Consider the following 20986-nt stretch of genomic DNA (forward strand, 5'->3'; position numbering starts at 1 on the left):
CTTTTTACAGATTACATTGTCAGTATGTAAAGGGACACATTTCCATTAAGTGCTTTTTGGACGTTTTTTCCTAACATTATGAAACATTTCAAATGTACAGCAAAGTGGAAAAGTCCTACAGATTCAACCATTAACTTAGTTATTTTCCTTTCCTTTCCCTCCAGTTACTTTCTATCAAGAACTTCGTACAGAGGGGCTTCCCTGGCGGGCCAGTGGTTCAGACTCTGAGCGCCCGCTGTAGGGGCCTGGGTCTCCCTGGTCTGGGTGCTGCAATCCTGCATGCTGCACAGCGCAAAAAAAAAAAAAAACCATACTGCTCTTTTATTTGGGAATTCCAAATAAATGCCAGTAAATTCCACGTGGTCAGGACTCGGTGCTGGACGTGGTCAGGTGCTCCATCCCTGGTAGGAGAACTACGGTGCAGCCGAAAAACCAAAACAGCAACAAAAACCCCAAACACACAAAACTGTAACAGCACGACTGTTAGAGAGAAGCATGTCTTGGTAGTAAGGGGCTCACCCCTTCTTCTAGAATCCTTGATGGGTTTGACACGTTTGCACTTGGTTTCTCGTGAGTCAGAGAAACACGATGGGGTGGGAGTCGGGGAGCACTGGTGTTTCACAGAGTGGGGTGCTGGTTCTTGCCCCCCAATCTGGAACATGGGGCCCCAGAATATTCCCCCCTATATGGTGAGCGGGTTCAGACATCATCCCTAATGTTGATTCCAGCCCTGTAATCATCAGTCTATTGCAAATATTATTAGCATCACTAATTCTCAGGTGGAGAAACTGATGAACCCGTTCAATACTCGAATAAGAAGGAAAACATGTGTTGGCATGGGAAAGTGATTATTTCCTAAGCTACTGAGTAAAACACAGCTGCACTGGCAGTTTTAACTCTGTTTTCTTGTCAATTTCTGTTCTTTCAGGAAACCTTACAGACACACGAAGCCTTCCACCATCTGGAACTCAGAAACTCGACTGGGGAGGACTGTGGCTTCTGGACTGTCCAGGTGTTTCACAGATGTGAGCACTTGTCCCACACTTGCCAGCTGGAGCCCCAAACAGCTGCACGGCCTGTGCTCCGGCTCACACAGCCCTGAACCGAGGGGTCGTTTTCCAAGTGGCCGAGAGCAGCTGCTGACACAGCGGTCTGACGGCCACACACTGCCCGCCGCCTCCCGGAGCTGGGCTGGAGAAGGCCTCGTTCGGGGCTGGAGCCTCCTGACTCTTGAATTTTCTCCTGATTCTTGCTCCTGACTCTTGCTCGTTTCTGCAGCCCCCAACATCCCTGTAGGCATCCCCATCACTCCCCCTCACTCCACAGGCTTGGAATCCTCCCTGATCACCATGGCCTGGCTTTCCCTAAAGGTCTGGTTGGTGGGGCTGAGTTTCCTGGGATGTCTTTATCCTCTTGTGGATTTTAGCTTCAGTGGGGAGACAAGAGGCCAGAAACCGAATTTCGTGATCATTTTGGCGGATGACATGGGGTGGGGTGACCTGGGAGCCAACTGGGCGGGCACGAAGGACACTGCCAACCTGGACAGGATGGCTGCAGAAGGAACGAGGTGAGTGCTGGGGTGCCAGGCTGGGCCTCTTTGGATGTCCTACCCTGACTCTCTGGGGGAAGGGGGCTGTGTAAAAGCACTTAGAGAGCAATTGCTGGGTCCATGTTGATTTAATTAATTGATTGATGAATTGGTTTTTCAGCCAGTACAGCAGCATGAAGAAATCCATCCATCCATCCATCCACGCCTTCATCCATCCATCCTTTCATCTATCCATCCCTTCATCCATCCATCCATTCATCTATCCATCCATCCATTGCTTCATCTATCCATCCATCCCTCCATCCATCCATCTGTCCATCTATCTATTAATCTATCCATCCATCCATCACTTCATCTGTCCATCCATCCATCCATCCATCCATCTATCCATTCATCCATCCATCTATTCTTTCATCTATCCACCCATTCATCCATCCATCCATCTATCCATCCATCCATTCATCTATCCATTCATCTACCCCTTAATTCATCCATCCATCTATCTATCCATTCATCTATCCATCCATCCATTGCTTCATCTGTCCATCCATCCATCCCTTCATCCATCCATCCATCCATCCATCTATTCATCTATCCATCCATCCTTCCCTTCATCTATCCATCCATCCTTTCATCCATCCATCCATCTGTCCATCTAACCATTCATCCATCCATCCCTTTCATCTATCCATCCCTTCATCCATCTATCCATCTATCCATCCATCCATCCATCTATCCATTCATCTATCCAACCATCTATCACTTCATCTGTCCATCCATCCATCCCTTCATCTGTCCATCCATCCATCCCTTCATCCATCCATCCATCTCTTCATCCATCCATCCATCCATCTATCCATTCATCCATCCATTCCTTCATCCATCTATGCATACATCTATCCAATAACACTTTTTTTTTTTTTTTGGCTGTGCTCCTCAACTTGTTGTGATCTTAGTTCCCTGACCAGAGATCAAACTCAGAGCCCTAGCAGCGAGAACACTGAGCCCTAACCGCTCAGGGAATTCTGATAACACTAACTTTGTGTGTGTGTATATTAGGAAGTGGAAACACAAAGGTGAACAAGATAAAGATCCTTGCCCTTAAGGTCTCTTAGTGGAGACAGGTTGAAAGGAAAGTACAGATTACAATCTAGTCCAGGAGCTTGCATCAGGAGTTTCTGGAGTCTGTGGGGAGGGTGTGGACCCCAGCCTGGAAGTTTAAGGGAGAAGGTGACCTTTGGAGAGTGGCTGAAAGTCAGTGGGGCACACAAAGGCCAAGGACTTAACTGTGAGCTGACAGGATTTATGGCCCATTTATGGCGCACTTAACTCTGAAGGCGGCAGAGAGGAAGAGGGGTGTGTATCTGAACCAGTCCAATTGTTTATAAATTTTTTGCTCCAATGCAGCTTTCCTCTCTTTGAAAGTGAGACTGAGAAAAAGTGTCAGGCTTCCAGACTTTGGGTTTTCCTTATTGGGTGGATGTTGCTCTGACTGGCCAGATCCCATCTGTCAAGGTTAAATTCCTCTGGTGGGGAATCACCCCCGCTGGCTTGTTGGGACAGCACACGGGCTTCTCTGGAGTTTCACCCACGAGCATCCTCACGCTTAGAGCTTTCCCCTGAGATAGGGACCCTGCGGTCCCTGCATCTGATGTCGCTCACTCTCATCCATCCACCTCCCCTTGGCCAAGAGGAAGTTTCTAGAAATGTCTCCCTGTTTCCAACCTTTCAAAGGCATTTGGTAACCCTAAGGATAAAATCTGAACTCCAAGGAGCAGTGAACAAGCCCAGCCCATCCCCTGCCCTGACCCTCCGCAGGGCCCCTCCTGCCCTGGGCCTCGCAGCGCCCCTCCTGTCTGGACCAGCCGTGGTACCCTCTGTGCCCTCAGCTGTTTTCTCCCTCTGTTTAATCCTCATCTGTGTAATTAGTTGTTTCGTTGTTGTTCAGTTGCTCGTCTTGTCCAACTCTTTTTTAAATATAACTTTTATTTTGTATTAGAGTATGGTTGATTTACAATGCGATAGTTTCAGGTAAATAGCAAAGGGATTCAGTTATACATGCACGTATATCCATTCTTTTCCAGATTCTTTTCCCATACAGGTTACTACAGAGTATTGAGCAGAATTCCCTGTGCTGTACAGTAGGTCCTTGTTGGTTATCCATTTTATAGATAATGATTAGTTTTTGATACACTTTCCACTTGTTTGTTGTTATTCAGTCACTAAGTTATGTCCGACTCTGTGACCCCATGAACTGCAGCACACCAGGCTTCCCTGTCCTTCACTATCTCCTGGAGTTTGCTCAAACTCATGTCCATTGAGTCGCAGATGCCATCCAACCATCTCGTCCTCTGTCATCCCCCTCTCCTCCTGCCTTCAGTCTTTCCCTGCACCAGAGTCTTTTCCAGTGAGTTGGCTCTTCACATCAGGCGGCCAGAGTATCTGAGCTTCAGTTTCAGCATCTGTCCTTCCAATGAATATTAGGGGTTGATCTCCTTTGGGATTGGCTGGTTGGATCTCCTTGCAGTCCAAGGGACTCTCAAGAGTCTTGTCCAGCCCCACAGTTCTTCAGTGCTCAGCCTTCTGCATGGTCCAACTTTATGGTTCAGTCCACTTTCCTCTACTGTTTAACCAGTCTCCACTCACCACCTGGTTCCCGGTTCCCGGTGAGGCCCTCGGGATGCTCACTTGGCTGTCTCCGGTGCGCCCTGTCATCACCTCTGCTGCTCTTCATGGCAACTGCCTAACCAGCTGACCACCTGTGTTGGGTTCAAAACACCAGCCCCAAATTCACGTCTGCCCAGAGCCTCAGAATGTGACCAAATTTGGAAATAGGGTCTTTGCGGATGTCATTAGTTAAGGATCTCTGTGATGTCTTACTTGATTTAGAGTGGCCCTCAACCCAACCACTGCTGTCCTTACAGGAAGAGGAAAGGATGCAGAAGAGAAGGTGAAATGAAGATGGAGGCAGAGGATGGAGTGATCCACCCACAAGGGTTGCCAGGCAACCATCAGAAACCAGGGGGGAGGCCTGGGATGGGCTCTGCTGATGAAGCTGCAGAGGGAATCGACCCTGCGCCACCTCGATTTCAGGCTTCTTGCCTCCCACACTGAATCAGTTTCTGTAATTGCAGGCCCCCCGGTCTGTGGTCATCTGTTGCAGCAGCCACAGGAGACTGTACAGCGCCCTTCTAGCTCTGGGCGTCAGGAGGAGAAAGGCCTCGTCTGTCCTCCTATGCTTGTACTGCTGCACCGAGCCTGGCGCCTAGGAGACAGTTCCTAAATATTTGTTCATCAATAATTGGGCTTCAGGAGTTCCAGGTGCTTTGGAATGTCACCCCAGATTTTTCATGTCAGATTTTTTTCTTTTTCTCCCCGGGGAGAGAGTTAATCCCTAGCATTGACCAGAGCCTCAACGGGAACTGGGTTGCCTAATGCTCAAGGACTTCTGCTTTCCATGTCGAGTGGGTTTGTGGAGAAGTATGTGGCCCCTTGTTTAAACCGAGATTTGTGAGGCCCTGGGCTCTGCTCGCGAGCCGTCCCCACCTGCATGCTCAGCCCCAGCGGAAAGGGCCTCTCGGGGACCAAAGGCCCGTGCGCTTGGGGGCTCTCCTCCCTTCCTCCTGGTGTCGCAGCCCTGTGGCAGGGCCCTCGGACCGGTGTCGACAGCTTTTCACTCTGCACTTTGTTGACAGGAAAGCGCGCTTCCTGTGAGGCCAGGGCTGATTCACTGCGGGCTTTTCCCTGCCTGCCTGCTCGCCGCTGGTGGGGAACCGTGACTCTCAGAAAGAACACTTATTGCCAAACAGGGGCCAAGGGGGACTTGAGAAACTCTCTCTTCTGTTATCTCCCTTTCTTTCGTGTGCTCGTTTCCTAGGATTGTGGCAACCAGTTACTTTTAGACGAGGTGGCTTCCATGAGAAAGGGTGAAATATCAGGGCTCCCTGGAGGGTCAGTGGTTAAGACCCCTCACTCCCACTGACGGGGCTAGAGTTTGATTCCCGGTCATGGAACCAAGATGCCACAGGCCGAGGGGCGTGGCCAGAAGTAAAGGAACACGTGAAAGGGTGAGATGATGGCATCTCACCGGGCAACGGGGATGGACTCAGACACGATCATACCAGTGAAGTGAGGCAGAGAGAGACAGATGCCACGCGATATCACTTACCCGTGGGATCTGAAAAAACGGATACCGTGAGCTTGTTTACAGAACAGAAACAGATTCACAGATGTAGAAAACAGATTTAGGGTCGCCAAAGGGGAAAGGTGAGGAGGGATGAACTAGGAGTTTGGGATTGGCAGATACACAGCATTGCATATAAAACAGGTAAATGAGAAGGACCCGCCGTGCAGCACAGAGGATCGCGTTTAGAATCTTGTAATAACCTATAATGGGGAAGAATCTGAAAAAGAGTACCTAAAAGGAAGGGAAGGAATGGAGTTTGGGCACGTAAGCTAGGATATGTAGAATGGATAAACAACAGGACCCAACTGTGGACACACGGAGCCACCTTCAATATCCTGTGTGACAGACCGCAGTGGAAAAGAACACGAAAAGAATGAGTGTGTGTAACTGAGTCGCTTTGTTGACAGCAGAAATTAACAGAACGTTGTAAATCAACTACACGTCAGTAAAATTTACCAAAAAAAGATATATATATATAAAATGGTGGCTCAGCTGGTAAAGAATCCGCCTGCAATGCAGGAGACCTGGGTTCGATCCCTGGGTTGGGAAGATCCCCTGGAGAAGGGCATGGCTGCCCACCCCAGTATTCTTGCCTGGAGAATCCCGTGGGCAGAGGAGCCTGGCGGGCTACAGTCCCTGGGGTCTCAAAGAGTCAGACGTGGCTAAGTGACTAAGCCCACAGCACGCAATGTAAATGTATGGGTTCAGTCCCTGGATAGGGAAGATCCCCTGGTGAAAGGAATGGCCACCTACTCGAGCATTCTTGCCTGGGAAGTCCCATGGATAGAGGAGCCTGGTGGGCTACAGTTCATGGGGTCGCAAGGAATCAGACAGAACTTAGCAACTGAACAGCAGCCGCAACTGGAGACACGCTCGCTGTGGTTTTTGTTGTTAGAAACAGTACATGTTTGAATTGTCCATATGAACTGGCTCCTCTGCGTGTTGAGAAGTCCAAGAGAGAACTGTGGGGGAGAGCGGACCCGGGGCAGTCCCCAGGGAATCCGTGGACCGTGCATGCCGGACCAGCACCTGCCGTAACAGTCAGTAACCCGTCCCGAGTGCTGCCAGGCCCCTGGCATTGCCCCCTTCGGCTCTTGCCACCACCCGAGGCTGCACTTCTTCCACAGGTGAGGGACTCAAGGTCACATAACTGGCACAGAGTTAGTGAGTGGCGGAATCAACATCCTCCCGTCGAGAGCCTTCTCGTTAAGGGCTGGGTGGGAGAGGGGAGTTTGCCAAGAGTGTCCTTCAAGGCCTGGGCCGGCGTTGCCAGGAAGAGGGAAGGCAGCTGTTGAAGGGGGTGGGGATTGGAATCTCAGTAGTTTTCCTCCGTTTGAAGCTGGCAAAGGATTTGTGTGCTGCGCAGGTGGAAGGGGCGGCTGAGAGATGTGGTTTAGTCGTCAACCATTGTTTTCTGGTTTGGTTTTCTTTTTGGCCTCACTTTGAGGCTTGGACTCTTAGTTCCCCAGCCAAGGATGGAACCCCTCCGGTGCGAGCCTGGAGTCCTAACCTCTTGACTACCTGGGAGGCCCCCATTCACTTCTTTTTCAATCTGACTATGGTCCATGCAGTTCCCCTGCTTCCCTGATTAGCAGCTATTTGAATCTGACCTTCAGAGCTTAGGGGCTTCCCTGGTAGCTCAGACAGTAAAGAATCTGCCTGCAATGCAGGAGACCCGGGTTCAATCACCGTGTTGGGACGATCCCCTGGAGAAGGGAATGGATACCCACTCCAGCTTCTTCCCTGGAGAATCCCATGGACAGAGGAGCCTGGTGAGCTGTAGTCCATGGGGTCGCAGAGTCGGACACGACTGGGGACTAACAGGGACACGTCGGAACTCAGGGAAGGTCATAGGGGCTGAGTGAAGCCTATTTTCTACTAACAAGAAATGGCGGACGTGGAAAGGCTTTCGTGCCTGGGAGGCCCCACAGGGCCCTGCTCGGTTTCGTAATTCACCTACAAGACTGCTATTTCCTGGTGCACAGGCAGTGATTAGCCGTTTCTATCCATAGCCAAATATCATTTTCGTGGTCGTCCGTCGCCATGCGAGGTACGGCATGATCAGTGACTGTATTCACACTGTACATTTCATTCCCACGACGCATTTGTGTTGAAACTGGGAGTATGTCCCTGTTAGTCTTCCTCACCTACTTCCCTCACTCCTTCTCCCCTCGGGCAACAGCATGTTTGTTCTCTATTTTGTTGTCTCGGTTCATTTGCTTTCTGTTTTGCAATCCACATATAAGTGAAATCACACAGCAGTGGTCTTTTTCTGTCTGACTTACTTCACCAAGCATAATATCCATCCGTGTAGCTGCAGATGGTACGAGTTCATGCTTTTTTGCGGCTGTGTAATAGTCCTCTGTGTGTACATACCGCATCTTCTTTGGTCTATCAGGGGACACTCGGGTTGCTTCCCTGTCCTGATGGTTGTAAATAATGCTGCAATGAGCTAGGGGTTTAGGTGACAGTACCTCTTAAATATGTTTGCTTCTTTAAGTTAACTCGTAATCTATTAACTATGCACAGTTGAGTTCTCTTCTTCCCTGTTTTGTGCCTTCTCTGCCCTTAATTTAATTTTGAGGCAAGTCCCTGCTGCTCTGAGAGTTCTAGGCAGTGACTAAGAATCTGAGATCAGCGGTCACCCCTGCAAGGTCAGAGGCCCCCAGGAGCTTGGGGCTGTTTCTAAAAACGGCCCTGGTGAGGAATGAATTGAGCTGTCAGTTTGAAACAGGAGAGAAGGGGGCAGGGCACGACGTTTCAAAGAACGACACAGCCCGACACAGCCCGAGGACAGGACATCAGCTGATCAGAACCAAATGGGCCCAAGATGGCAGACCAGTTGGCTTCCGCTAGCTCTTGTGCCTCAGTATATACTCACTGTAACGCAAGTGAGCTGAATGACACACCCACAGGCGCCATGATAGTTACAAAGCTAACCACAAAAGGTCAGCAAGTGGGTGGTGGCCCAGTTCCTGGAAATCCCCACCCCTTCCCCAAAATAGCTGGCATGTTCCTCCTACTGATTAGCCTGTGAAATTACCCACCTCTATAAATACCGACAACCCCCATCCCCTGGAGCCATACTCACCTTCTCCAGGGCCCTCACTCTGTCTGTGGGGTGTGTTTCTCTCTAAATACACCCACTTCTTACCTATCACTTTGTCTCTCACTGAATTCTTCCTGCCATGAGACATCAAGAACCTGAACTTCGTTAATCCTGAGCCCAGGTGTGTTCAAGTCCCAAGCTGGGTCCTGGCCAGTGGGTTCAAGTCTCAGTCTGAGGTGCACGGTTTCAAGTTCAGTCCAAAGCCAGGTGTGACTTCTCTTTCCAGAACTGACTTTTTGCAAAAATGCACATGCTCTGCCACCTCTCAGGGCTTTCTCAGCCATTCTGCTGCTTTGGGGATTTTGTAGGACGTGGAGAGGTTCTGGAAACTGCAGGAGAGTGGTCTGATAGACGCCCGAGAGCGAGGGCAGGAAGAACTTTGTGAAGGAGACTTATATCAGCCAGAGAAAGACCCTCCCCTACCAGGGCATCCCCTTCCAGCCTTCTCCACTCTGCCCCTGACCTTATAACTCGGTAATCCAGGTTCTGGGTGGAGGACCCTCCTCAGGGAGAAATCCTCTCCTCCTGTGCACTTCACCTTTAACTCTGAGCTGTTTGCCCTGGGACGTCCCATTCTGTCTTCTCTTTGTAAATCCTCAGCATTGCGGGACAGGGGGGGTTACCTCTTTGTCCTTGAGGCAGTGCGTCACACAGGCATAAACAACACGTGATGCCTACCTGGCCACTGGGACAACGTGAAGACTGGTTTTATCCTTGTGTAGCAGCGGGGACATGCAGGAACACGCGGATCTTGGTGACAGCCAGTCTCAGAGAAGAGGAACTGAACTGTTCACCAGCCAGCACAGTGGCTACCATTCCGTTCTGCTTTTAAGTCTCCCAGCTGTAGCCGTTCAACAATGAATCTCTACTGAGGGCCCATCATGAGTCACACTGGGAGGCTCCGGCCAGCTCTGCCCTTTAAGACAGTTTTACAGTCTGGTGGAAAATCAAGACAGGAAAGGCAGCCTTTAGGATGCAGAAGGAAGAACGGGGACTCCAGAAGCATCTCCCACCCCTGAGGCTCTTATCACCTGAGTTGGATGTAATCGGCTTCACATTCTGGGGGAACAGAATTAGCATATCACTGCAGATGGTGATTGCAGCCATGAAATTAAAAGACGCTTACTCTTTGGAAGGAAAGTTATGACCAACTTAGATAGCTATTCAAAAGCAGAGACATTACTTTGCCAACAAAGGTCCTTCTAGTCAAGGCTATGGTTTTTCCTGTGATCATGTATGGATGTGAGAGTTGGACTGTGAAGAAGGCTGAGTGCCTAAGAATCGATGCTTTTGAACTGTGGTGTTAGAGAAGACTCTTGAGAGTCCCTTGGACTGCAAGGAGATCCAACCAGTCCATTCTGAAGGAGATCAGCCCTGGGATTTCTTTGGAAGGAATGATGCTAAAGCTGAAACTCCAGTACTTTGGCCACTTCATGTGAAGACCTGACTCATTGGAAAAGACTCTGATGCTGGGAAGGATTGGGGGCAGGGGGAGAAGGGAACGACAGAGGATGAGATGGTTGGATGGCATCACTGACTCGATGGACATGAGTCTGAGTGAACTCCGGGAGTTAGTGATGGACAGGGAGGCCTGGCGTGCTGTGATTCATGGGGTCGCAAAGAGTCGGACACGACTGAGCGACTGAACTGAACTGAATACATCTCACAGGCACAAATGAGAAAGGTCACGCTGGGCTTCCCATCTTTCGAACAATAAGGCCCAGGGCGAGAAGCGCATGAAGGATACAGCTGTGGGACCACAGGAAACAAAGGCCGCTTCTCCAGAGGGGAGCTGGGAGGGACTCCCTGGAGCTTATTGGTTAGGACTGTAAAGATGAGTAGGAATTAGCTAGCAAGGGGAGAAAAGAAGTTGGAGGTGGCGGGAGAAGCACGAGCGGAGATCGGGCATTGAAAGATGCCCCTTCTCTCTACAAATATCCATACGGGCCCTCCCCTGCCCCGGCCCCAGAGCCACTGTCCTCGGTGCTGAGGATCCATCCAGATGATGCGCAGCCCGCGCTCTGCTGGTCTGGCTGGCAATCTCATGGTTGAGGACGGCTGCATAGTGAGTGTGAAGGTTGGATGGAGGACCTGTGGATGGAGCAGCTGCTGCAGGGCCCCCCTTCAGATGTTTGAGGGCTCTGAGAACTGAAGTAACCCACGATGTTTGGGATGGACCATTCCAGCTCACCGGCGTGGCACACACTGGTGGCTGGGAGGGCAGGGGCTGTGCCTCCAGGATGGCTCAACCTGTGGTGGTGGCGGCTGGCAGAAGTGCCCATCTAGGAAGCCCTGAGATGCTTGTGTGCCCATCTTTTTTTTTTTTTTTTAATTTTTGAAGCTTTAGAAGTTATTTCTATCAACTGTAGAAATGTATGTTTTGCTGTTATCTGACAACTGCAATCCCAAAGAAAGGCAATCAAAGAATGCTCAAACTACCACACAGTTGCACTCATCTCACATGCTAGTAAAGTAATGCTCAAAATTCTCTAAGCAAGGCTTCAGCAATACGTGAACCGTGAACTTCCAGATGTTCAAGCTGGTTTTAGAAAAGGCAGAGGAACCAGAGATCAAATTCCCAACATCCGCTGGATCATCAAAAAAGCAAGAGAGTTCCAGAAAAACATCTATTTCTGCTTTATTGACTATGCCAAAGCCTTTGACTGTGTGGATCACAATCAACTGTGGAAAATTCTGAAAGAGATGGGAATATCAGACCACCTGACCTGCCTCTTGAGAAATCTGTATGCAGGTCAGGAAGCAACAGTTAGAACTGGACATGGAACAACAGATTGGTTCCAAATAGGAAAAGGAGTATGTCAAGGCTGTATATTGTCACCCTACTTATTTAACTTATATCCAGAGTACATCATGAGAAACGCTCTGCTGGAGGAAGCCCAAGCTGGAATCAAGATTGCCGGGAGAAATATCAATAACCTCAGATATGCAGATGCCACCACCCTTATGGTAGAAAGTGAAGAAGAACTAAAGAGCCTCTTAATGAAAGTGAAAGAGGAGAGTGAAAAAGTTGGCTTACAGCTCAACATTCAGAAAATGAAGATCATGGCATCCGGTCCCACCACTTCATGGGAAATAGATGGGGAAACAGTGGAAACAGTGTCAGACTTTATTTTTCTGGGCTCCAAAATCACTGCAGATGGTGACTGCAGCCATGAAATTAAAAGACGCTTACTCCTTGGAAGGAAAGTTATGATCAACCTAGATAGCATATTCAAAAGCAGAGATATTACTTTGCCAACAAAGATCCGTCTAGTCAAGGCTATGGTTTTTCCAGTGGTCATGTATGGATGTGAGAGTTGGACTATGAAGAAAGGTGAGCGCTGAAGAATTGATGCTTTTGAACTGTGGTGTTGGAGAAGACTCTTGAGAGTCCCTTGGACTGCAAGGAGATCCAACCAGTCCATCTAAAAATGATCAGTCCTGGATGTTCATTGGAAGGACTGATGTTGAAACTGAAACTCCAGTACTTTGGCCACCTGATGGGAAGAACTGACTCATTGGAAAAGACCCTGATGCTGGGAAAGATTGAAGGCAGGAGGAGAAGGGGACAACAGAGGATGAGATGGCTGGATGGCATCACTGACTCAATGGACATGGGTTTGGGTAAACTCCGGGAGTTGATGCTGGACAGGGAAGCCTGGCGTGCTGCAGTCAATGGGGTCGCAAAGAGTCAGACACGACTGAGCGACTGAACTGAACAACTGCAAAACATACATCTTTCTCAAACGTACATGGAACAGCTGCCAAGATGGGTCACGTTCAGGCCATAAGTTGTGGGCCCATCTTGTTGTCAAGTACCTGGTGGGTGAGTGTGGAAGGGAAATGGGAGACTTGCCAAGGATCATACCAAGCTCAGCTGCCAGGGACATGTTTTTGGAAAAGAATAAGAGTAGGAGTGATGGATGGATGGGTGAGTTAATGGATGGATGGAGGGGTGGATGGACGGAGGGATGGATAATGGATGCATGGAGGGGTGGATGGATGGAGGGTGGATGGATGGATGGATGGAGGGGTGGATGGATGGGGGTGGATAATGGGATGGATGGATGGATGGAGGTGGATGGATGGATGGATGGAGGGGTGGATGGATGGATGGATGGAGGGGTGGATGGATGGAGGGGTGGATAATGGATGCATGGAGGGGTGGATGGATGGATGGATGGAGGGGTGAATGGATGGAGGGGTGGATAATGGATGCATGGAGGGGTGAATGGATGGAGGGGTGGATGGATGGATGAGTGGATGAGTCAGCAGAACACACCAAGTGGGCTATTTGCTGCCACATTTCCTTTTAGTTTTTTTTTGGACTGCATGCCTTGTAGGATCTTAGTTCTCCAACCAGGGATCGAACCCGTGCCCCTGAAATAGAAGCACAAAGCCCCAACTTCCGGATCGCCAAGGAAGTCTCTGCTTATAGTTCAAAGAGCCTGCCTATGGTTGCTCAGTGGTCCCACTTAGCATCCTTCTCACTAAACAGCAGCAACGTGGCGGCTGAGCTGACCGAGTCCATGGACGTCCTGCTCCTACCTTCTCCCAGGTCCCCCGCCCACCTCTGTCCCTCTGCACGCAGAGGCCAGTCTGCACGCAGATGGTCGTTAAAGCTCGTTTCCACCTCCACACCTTTAAATTATGAATGGAGCCCAGAGAGCTTTTATTCCAGTCACACAGCCATTTAGAGAGTTTAAAGAGCAGGGCTCGTCCTCTATTTAAAATTCCTTATAAATGAAGGCTGGACACGGTTCACTTCGAGATGTTATATCTCTCCGGGGATTTCAAGGCTGCATTTCCTGTGCTCACGTTCCCCGATTCTAATACGAGTAATTGATGCAATGGTGAGTTGCTTTGGTTTCTGTCTGGCCGTGTCTTAATTTGCGTTGATTTTCCTGTTCACGGGCTGCTGTAACGTCTGGCTCTGTATTTCTGGCTTCGCTTTACAATGTCGATTCAGGCTTTAATTAGGACCCCTGTTGGTGAACTGGCCCAAGCCTGCCCAGAAAGATTTGGGAAAAAACAAAGGAAGCTTTCCAAAGAGCAAGACCATTTTATTGCTTATTAATGAGTCCCTGCCAAACGGAGACAGAGGCTGGGAGGGGGAAGGCGACCTGGAGGTCAGTGCGTCGGGCTGCGTGGGGTGTCGGCAGGTATTTTTTTGTGCAGGGGGAGGTGCGGCCAGGGCTTTCCAAAGACTTGGAAATAAAGGAGATGAGGTTGCTGAGAGTTAAGCTATGAACTTTAACTCTCAGCGGGAAAGGAATTGAACCCTAAAAGCACCCGCTTAAGCGATTATGTGGAAAATGGATAACGTGCTTTTTCCGATCAAATGACCTGGATCTCTCTCTTCAAGTTTTGTTCATTTTGCTGGGGCAGCACCATCACTCCAAGGCAGTCTGCTTGGGGCTGGAGTGACCCCTCGAAGCCCCGTCCTAACAGAACCTACAATCCAGGGAGGAACTCAGAGTTCCTTTTTTAAAAATAAATATTCACTTACTTGTTTATGTGGCTGCTCTGGGTCTTAGTTGCAGCATGCGGCCAAGATGTTCTCGTTCTGGCACGTGGGATCTAGTGAACCCTTGTGGGAGCGTCCCTGGTGGCGCTTGTGGTAAAGAATCCACCTGCCAATGCAGGGACACAGGTTCGATCCCTGGGTCAGGAAGATCCCCTGGAGGAGGAAATGGCAACCCACTCCAGTGTTCTTTCCTGGAGAATCCCATGGACAGAAGAGCCTGGCGGGCTACAGTCCATGGGGTCACAGAGAGTCAGACAGGACTGAGTGGGGAATGAAGAAATGTGGGGTCTAGTCTCCTGATCAGAGATGGAACCCGGCACCCTGCGTGGAAGCTCAGAGCCTTCGCCCCTGGATCACCAGGGAAGTCCCGCAGAGCGACATCCTTCCAGAGGAATGTGCTGCAGTGTTTCCAAGAGGATGGTATGAGCGTATTCAAGGAGAGACCACTCTCAGCACAGGTGGTAGGTAAAACCAGGCAGATAGAGTGGCATCCACCCAGGACAAGTGTTTTGGGCACTGCCTGGGTGTATCAGTCAGTCGGGGCTGCTGTAGCAAATGCAACCGAATGGGCGGCTTAAACAACAGACATTTATTTCCCACGGTTCCAGAAGCCGGGAAGTCCAAGGCCCAGGTGCCGGCCGGGTCAGGCTCTGGGGAGGCCCCTCTTCCGGGCTGGCAGACGGCCGCCTCCTGACTGTGTCTTCACTCAGAGCAGAGGAAGGACTCGTCCTTATCTTGTGCACTTGGTCGCTCAGTCACGTCCAACTCTTTGCAACCCTGTGGACTGTAGCCCGCCAGGCTCCCTGTCCATGGGATTCTCCAGGCAAGAATACTGGAGTGGTTGCCTTTTCCTTCTCCAGGGGATCTTCCCAACCCAGGATCGAACCTGGGTCTCCCTCACCGCAGGCAGATTCTTTACCAGCTGAGCCACAAGGGAAGCCCCCTCATGACCTCACCTAAAGGGAATTACCTCTACAAGGCCCCGCCTCCAGATACAATGACTCTGGGGGAAGGGCTTCCACATGCCTGTTTTTGGAGGACACAAACATTTGGTGCGAGCACCTGGCAAGAAGTATGGTGGTCACTGCCGCCCTGGGGCATTCCAGACGCCCTGGCAAAGGCCAGCTCACAGTGGGGAAGAGTCCCCTAAGTTTCCCAACTGTTTCCTGTTTAGTTGCTAAGTTGTGTCATACTCTGTGGCTCCATGGACTGTAGCCCACCAGGGCTGTCCATGGGGATTCTCCAGGCAAGAATACTGGAGTGGGTTGCCATTTCCTTCTCCAGGGGATCTTCCCGACCCAGGGATTGAACCCATGTCTCCTGCATTGGCAGGCGGGTTCTCTACCACTAAGCCGCCTGGGTAGCCTAGGTTTAGCGACCAAGGACCCTTGCTGTGGCCCACATGAGCTCTCTGTGCTCCTTAGCTCCACACCCCTCAAGGGAACTCTGGACTGTGGTTTCCCGTGTTCAGAGAGAAGACACACCGATCCTGCTGACACTGGTTCCTCTGTCTGCCCTTGGACATTGGCTGGGAAATGGGCATCCGGGGGTCGCTCACGTAGGGGGTGTGACTGTGAGTTGGGCTGGCAGGGTGAGTAGCAGCGGGCGTGAGTCTCAGACCACTGCCTGGTGTCTGAGTGATTTTAGGGCCGTCCCTTCTGTGGACCAGCCCAGCTGCTGGGCTCCTTCTGGGTGGAAAGGGACGTGGGAAGAATGTGGAATTTAGCATGTGGATAGGCCTGGGTGCAAATTCTAGCTCTGTCCTTTCCCAGGTGTAGGGATCTCCAGTCTTTTTTTTTTTTTTTAATTTAAAAAATTTATTCATTTTTAATTGGAGGATAATTGCTTTACAATGTTGTGTTGGTTTCTGCCAAATGTCAACGTGAATCAGCCATCGTTTATGCATATGCCCTCCCTCCGGAGCCTCCCTCCCACATCCAACCCTGTTTATTATTTTTCTTTTTAATGTTTATTTTTATTTATGTGTTTATTTGACTATGCCGGGTCTTGGTTGCGTTGTGGGATCTTGGTTCCCTGACCGGGGATCGAACCCCCTGCCCCCTGCACTCTGAGTGCAGAGTCTTAGCCCTGGACCACCAGGGAGTTCTGGGTCTACAGTCTTTGATATGAAACAGGGATTAGACAGAGCAAGACACATCTGTGTTCATGCCAGCTGCATAGTCTTGGGAAAGCTACTTAGGCTCTCTGCTTTACCCTCCTTATCTGTAAAATGGAATTCTGGTGATTTGAAATGATGCATGTAATATGATTAGGGTAGTAGCCACTTGATAAATGGTAGCTATGTGTTTTGTGTTGTTTTTGGCATGTGTGATCTTACTTCCCCGACCAGGGACTGAACTCGAGCCCCCTGCATTGGAAGCTTGGAGTCTTAACCACTGGGCCACCAGGGAAGTCCCAATGGAGGCTCTTTCTCGTATCATAAGACAAACAAACATCAAGTCAGTGGATTATTTATTTTTTAAAATTGGGCTTCCCTGGTGGCTCAGACGATAAAGAATCTTCCTGCAATGCAGGAGATCTGGGCTTGATTCCTGGGTGGGGAAGACCCCCTGGAGAAGGGAATAACTGGCTACCCACTCCACTATTCTTGCCTGGAAAATTCCATGGACAGAGGAGCCTGGTGGGTTATGGTCCATGGGGTTGCACAGAGTCGAATGCGACTGAGAGACGAACGCTGGTTGAAGAGCCAGACACGATTTAGCACGCGCGCGCACACACACACACGTGGAACCTAAAATATGGCACAAACGGCCCTATCTGAAAAAATAGCAACAGACTCAGACGTAGAGAACAGGCTGGATATTTACACTCTAGTCTCAGCTTACATGTCACAGTTTTGAGGAGCACTTGCTGGAATTACCCACCTCCGAGTCGGAACCACGTGCAGCCTAGGGGCAGTGACCGACCTTCTGCTGTTACACGCTGTTCTGCAGGGCCCTCTCCCGGGTCATCGCCGTGTGACAGCGGGACTCCCGCAGCCCCAGCACAGAAGGGGCGCTGCTGCGGCTCGTGAACCCGACTCTGGAGAGGCCCCGTCTTTGGTTTGGCCTTCTGGGCCATTTAAGCCAATGTTTCAGGCTCCGGGTTACAGTGGGTGGTCAGCCGCTTGCCCTTCTGGGATTAGATCACTGTAGCTTGAGACTCAGGGGGAAGAAAGAACTATTCCTCTCTCTCTGAGTCAGAAAATTCCAGGTTTGGGGGGCTTCGCCGGTGGCTCAGTGGTAAAGAATCCACCTGCCAATTCAGGAGACACGGGTTTGATCCCTGGTCCAGGAAGATCCCACATGCCGCGGAGCAACTCACCCCATGCGCCCCAACCACTGAGCATGAGCTCTCCAGCCCGGGAGCAAAATTACTGAAGCTCATGCGCCCTAGACCCGTGGGCAGGTGGCGATGCTCTGAGAGAAGCTGGTGTCAGGAGTCTGTGCTCCACAAGAGAAGCCACTCCATGAGAAGCCCTCCCACCACAGCTAGAGAAAAAGCTGGTCCTGCAATGAAGACCCAGCAGTGCCCAAAGTAAATAAATAAAATATATATAAAGAGAATACTATATCTGAACAAAATATATTAAGAAAAAGAATTTGGAAAAAAAGGAAAAGAGAAGAAGATTCCAGGTTTGGGTTCTGAATTGCCATGCCTGGGTCATGGGTCGTGGGTCCGACCATTAGGGAGGGGTCTGTGCTGCTCTGCTGGGCCCAGGTCTGGGTGGGTGGGTGTGGGGGCAGAGAGCAGGTGTCCACGACCCCAGGGAACCCCCGTTAGCAAGTGCCTAGGTGCCGTCAGACCAGGGTCTGCATTTAGGCGCGAGGCAGCTTCCCAAGCCCAGAAGTCAAAGTCAAGATCATCCTTCTGGGGAATAAGAGCCTCTGTGGCAAGGGCTTCCCTGGTGGCTCAGTGTGAAGAACCTGCCCACCAGCTCAGGAGATGCGGGTTCGATCCCTGGGTCGGGAAGATCCCCTGGAGAAGGGAGTGGCAACCCACTCCAGTGTTCTTGCCTGGAGAATTCCATGGATGGTGGAGCTGGGTGTCCTTGAGGTCCCAGAGAGTGGTACACGACCAAGCGGCTCTCACTGGCTTTTGTGACCGTGGTAGGCTCTGAAGGTTAGGTCGGAAGCCAGGAGGGTGGGAAGCGAGTCCGGGTGTGCAGGCTGAGCTCCAGCCGAGGGAGGTGTCTGCGGTGGAGGGGAGGCAGAGGCGGGGCTGAGAGGTGCCCCGGGACCCCGTCCTGTTGGGTGAACTTTGAGGATCTGTAGTGTGCCGTGTGTGTTGCCGGGAGCCGCGGTAACCAAGCCCCGCAAACCGAGTGGCCTAAAACACCGGAAATGCCTTGTCTCCCCGTTCAGGAGGCTGGACGCTGGGGTGAAGGAGCTGGCAGGGCCTCGCCCCCTGAAGATCCAGAGGATGCCCCTCCTCACCTCCCCGCCTCCCGGCGGCCGCGGGCGTCCCGAGCAGGTGGCGGCCCAGCCACGACCCGCGGGCAGGTGGCGATGCTCTGAGAGAAGCTGGTGCCTGGGAACCGCTGGGAGCCCAGCGATCAAGGGAGGGCAGGGAGGCAACTTCCAACCACAAGGGACGGAAGGTCAGGAGGGAGGTGCTGGCTGGGTGTGAAGGCAGAGCCGGGGCCCCAGGCCCCCCGGGGGCACAGGGCCGCTGTACCTGGCACACAGACCCCATGGTGTGGGAGCCCCTGCCCTCATTCCGTCAGGTGGAGGCATCGCTCGCCTGCTTGAAGAGCGTGGCCGCAGGCCCAGGCCAGTGCTTCCAGACGGCGTGGCTGGGGACTCACGGGCACGTCTGTGCCCCCGGGGGCTGCTGTCCCTTCTTTGCTGTGTGCCCCCATGAAACGTGGTGTCCGGGAATCCCCCCATCTTCCGGGGCTGAGGCCTGGTCTGTCTAGCAAGACTCACTGTGTTCACGAAAGCAGAGAGGGCGGGGACATCGCCCACTCTGCACGCACCAGGTGCTGCCCACAGTGTGCCAGGCTGGGGGCCCAAGGGGGAGGGCCGCTGTCCCGCCATCTCTGCCCGGGTGCTGACCTGCTGAGTCATAGGCCGTCCCCAAGTCAGCGGCTCACAACAGCCACCTGATCGTGGCTCGTGATGCCGGGGGTCAGACGCTCAAGCATCTCTTGAGTGGGCAGTTCTTTTTCGCCTTGTGTTGACTGAGGCCACCCTGGGGAGATTCAGCGGGCAGACGGCTGGGCTGGGAGGTCCAGGCGGCCTCGCTCAAACGAGTGGTGTTTAGACACCAATGACCTCAGCTGGGGTCGTGGACTGCAGCAGCTATGACGACCTGTCCATCCAGGCAGTCTCGGGGTACTTAATTTCTCAAATGGCAGACAACATTTTCATCACCTAATCAGTACAGAACTTGGTTTTACGTGTGTTTCATCTCATTTAATATATGCGTCAAAGTCACTCAGTCGTATCTGACTCTTTTTGACCCCATGGACTGTAGCCCACCAGGCTTCTCTGTCCATGGGATTCTCCAGGCAAGAATACTGGAGTGGGTTACCATGCCTTCCTTCAGGGGTTCTTCCCAACCCAGGGATCGAACCCAGGTCTCGGGTACTGCAGGCAGATTCTTTACTATCTGAGCCGCCAGGGGGCTTCCTTGGTGGCTCAGCTTCCATGGTTACTCAGATGGTGAAGAATCTGCCTGCAGTGCAGGAGACCCGGGTTTGATCCCTGGGTCAGGAAGATCCCCTGATAAAGGGCAGGGCAACCCACTCCAGTATTCTTGCCTGGAGAATTCCATGGACAGAGGAGCCTGACTCTTTCTTCATAGAGGCTATAGTCCATGAGATTCCAAAGAGTCAGATATGATTGGGTGACTTATTTAATATATATATATATATGTATATTTGATTCATCGACATTGAACTGAAGGTCAACAGCACCATACTTACTGCTGAATGAAGCTTGTCTGACACATGTATTTTCTCCATAAGGCCCATCACAGCCTTCTCAAGCTTAGACACGCTGGCCAGACCTAGAGTATCGTGCTTGGGATTGTTTTAAGCAGTAAAATCATCAACATAAAGAAAACAGTTGCAAAAACCATGGCACTGAATTGCCTGTGACAAGGAGGACACTTGCTTGGCGTGTGAGAGCCATGAGTATTGATTTTAGGGTTACAGGTACTTTGAGTAGGTGAATTCAAAATATACAATCTACAGATAAAGGAGATATGTAGTCCATTCAATATGTTGGATTAAATCTATTTGAATTAGCTATGTGACCTTGGATTAATCACGTTATCTCTGTGGGCTTCATTTCCTTTTTCGGGGAGGTCACGTTGCAAGGCTTGTAGAGTCTTAGTTCCCAAACTAGGGATGGAACTCATGTTGCTTGCAATGGAAGTAAGGAAGCTTAACCACTGGGCCACCAGGAAAATACCAGTGGGCTTCATTTTCTTTGTTGTTGTTCAACTGTTAAGTCGTGTCCCACTCTCTGTGACCCCATGGACTGCAGCACACCAGGCTCCTTTGTCCTCTGCTGTCTCCTGGAGCTTGCTCAAATTCATGTCCATTGAGTTGGTGATGCCATCCACCATCTCTCTTTCCCAGCATGAGGGTCTTTTCCAAGGGGTCAG

The 20986-nt window shown here is 51.0% G+C and overlaps 1 protein-coding gene across 8 annotated transcripts in view; it reads left to right on the forward strand.

Moving 5' to 3' along the window:
• ARSG (arylsulfatase G) overlaps nucleotides 1-20986 on the forward strand; it is a 103277-nt gene that overhangs the window by 46383 nt on the left and 35908 nt on the right. For 7 of the 8 annotated variants that reach the window (XM_070388963.1, XM_070388959.1, XM_070388960.1 and 4 more), the window contains exon 2: nucleotides 929-1567. In XM_070388963.1, the coding sequence (XP_070245064.1) occupies nucleotides 1480-1567 (88 nt within the window). In that variant the 5' untranslated portion in view covers nucleotides 929-1479. Of the gene's footprint in view, nucleotides 1-928; nucleotides 1568-3647; nucleotides 6863-20986 lie in introns of those variants that run through there. The other variant, XM_070388964.1, reaches the window with a different exon arrangement.

This window comes from Bos mutus, chromosome 19 (genome assembly GCF_027580195.1).
Source record: "Bos mutus isolate GX-2022 chromosome 19, NWIPB_WYAK_1.1, whole genome shotgun sequence".
Taxonomy (NCBI): domain Eukaryota; kingdom Metazoa; phylum Chordata; class Mammalia; order Artiodactyla; family Bovidae; genus Bos; species Bos mutus.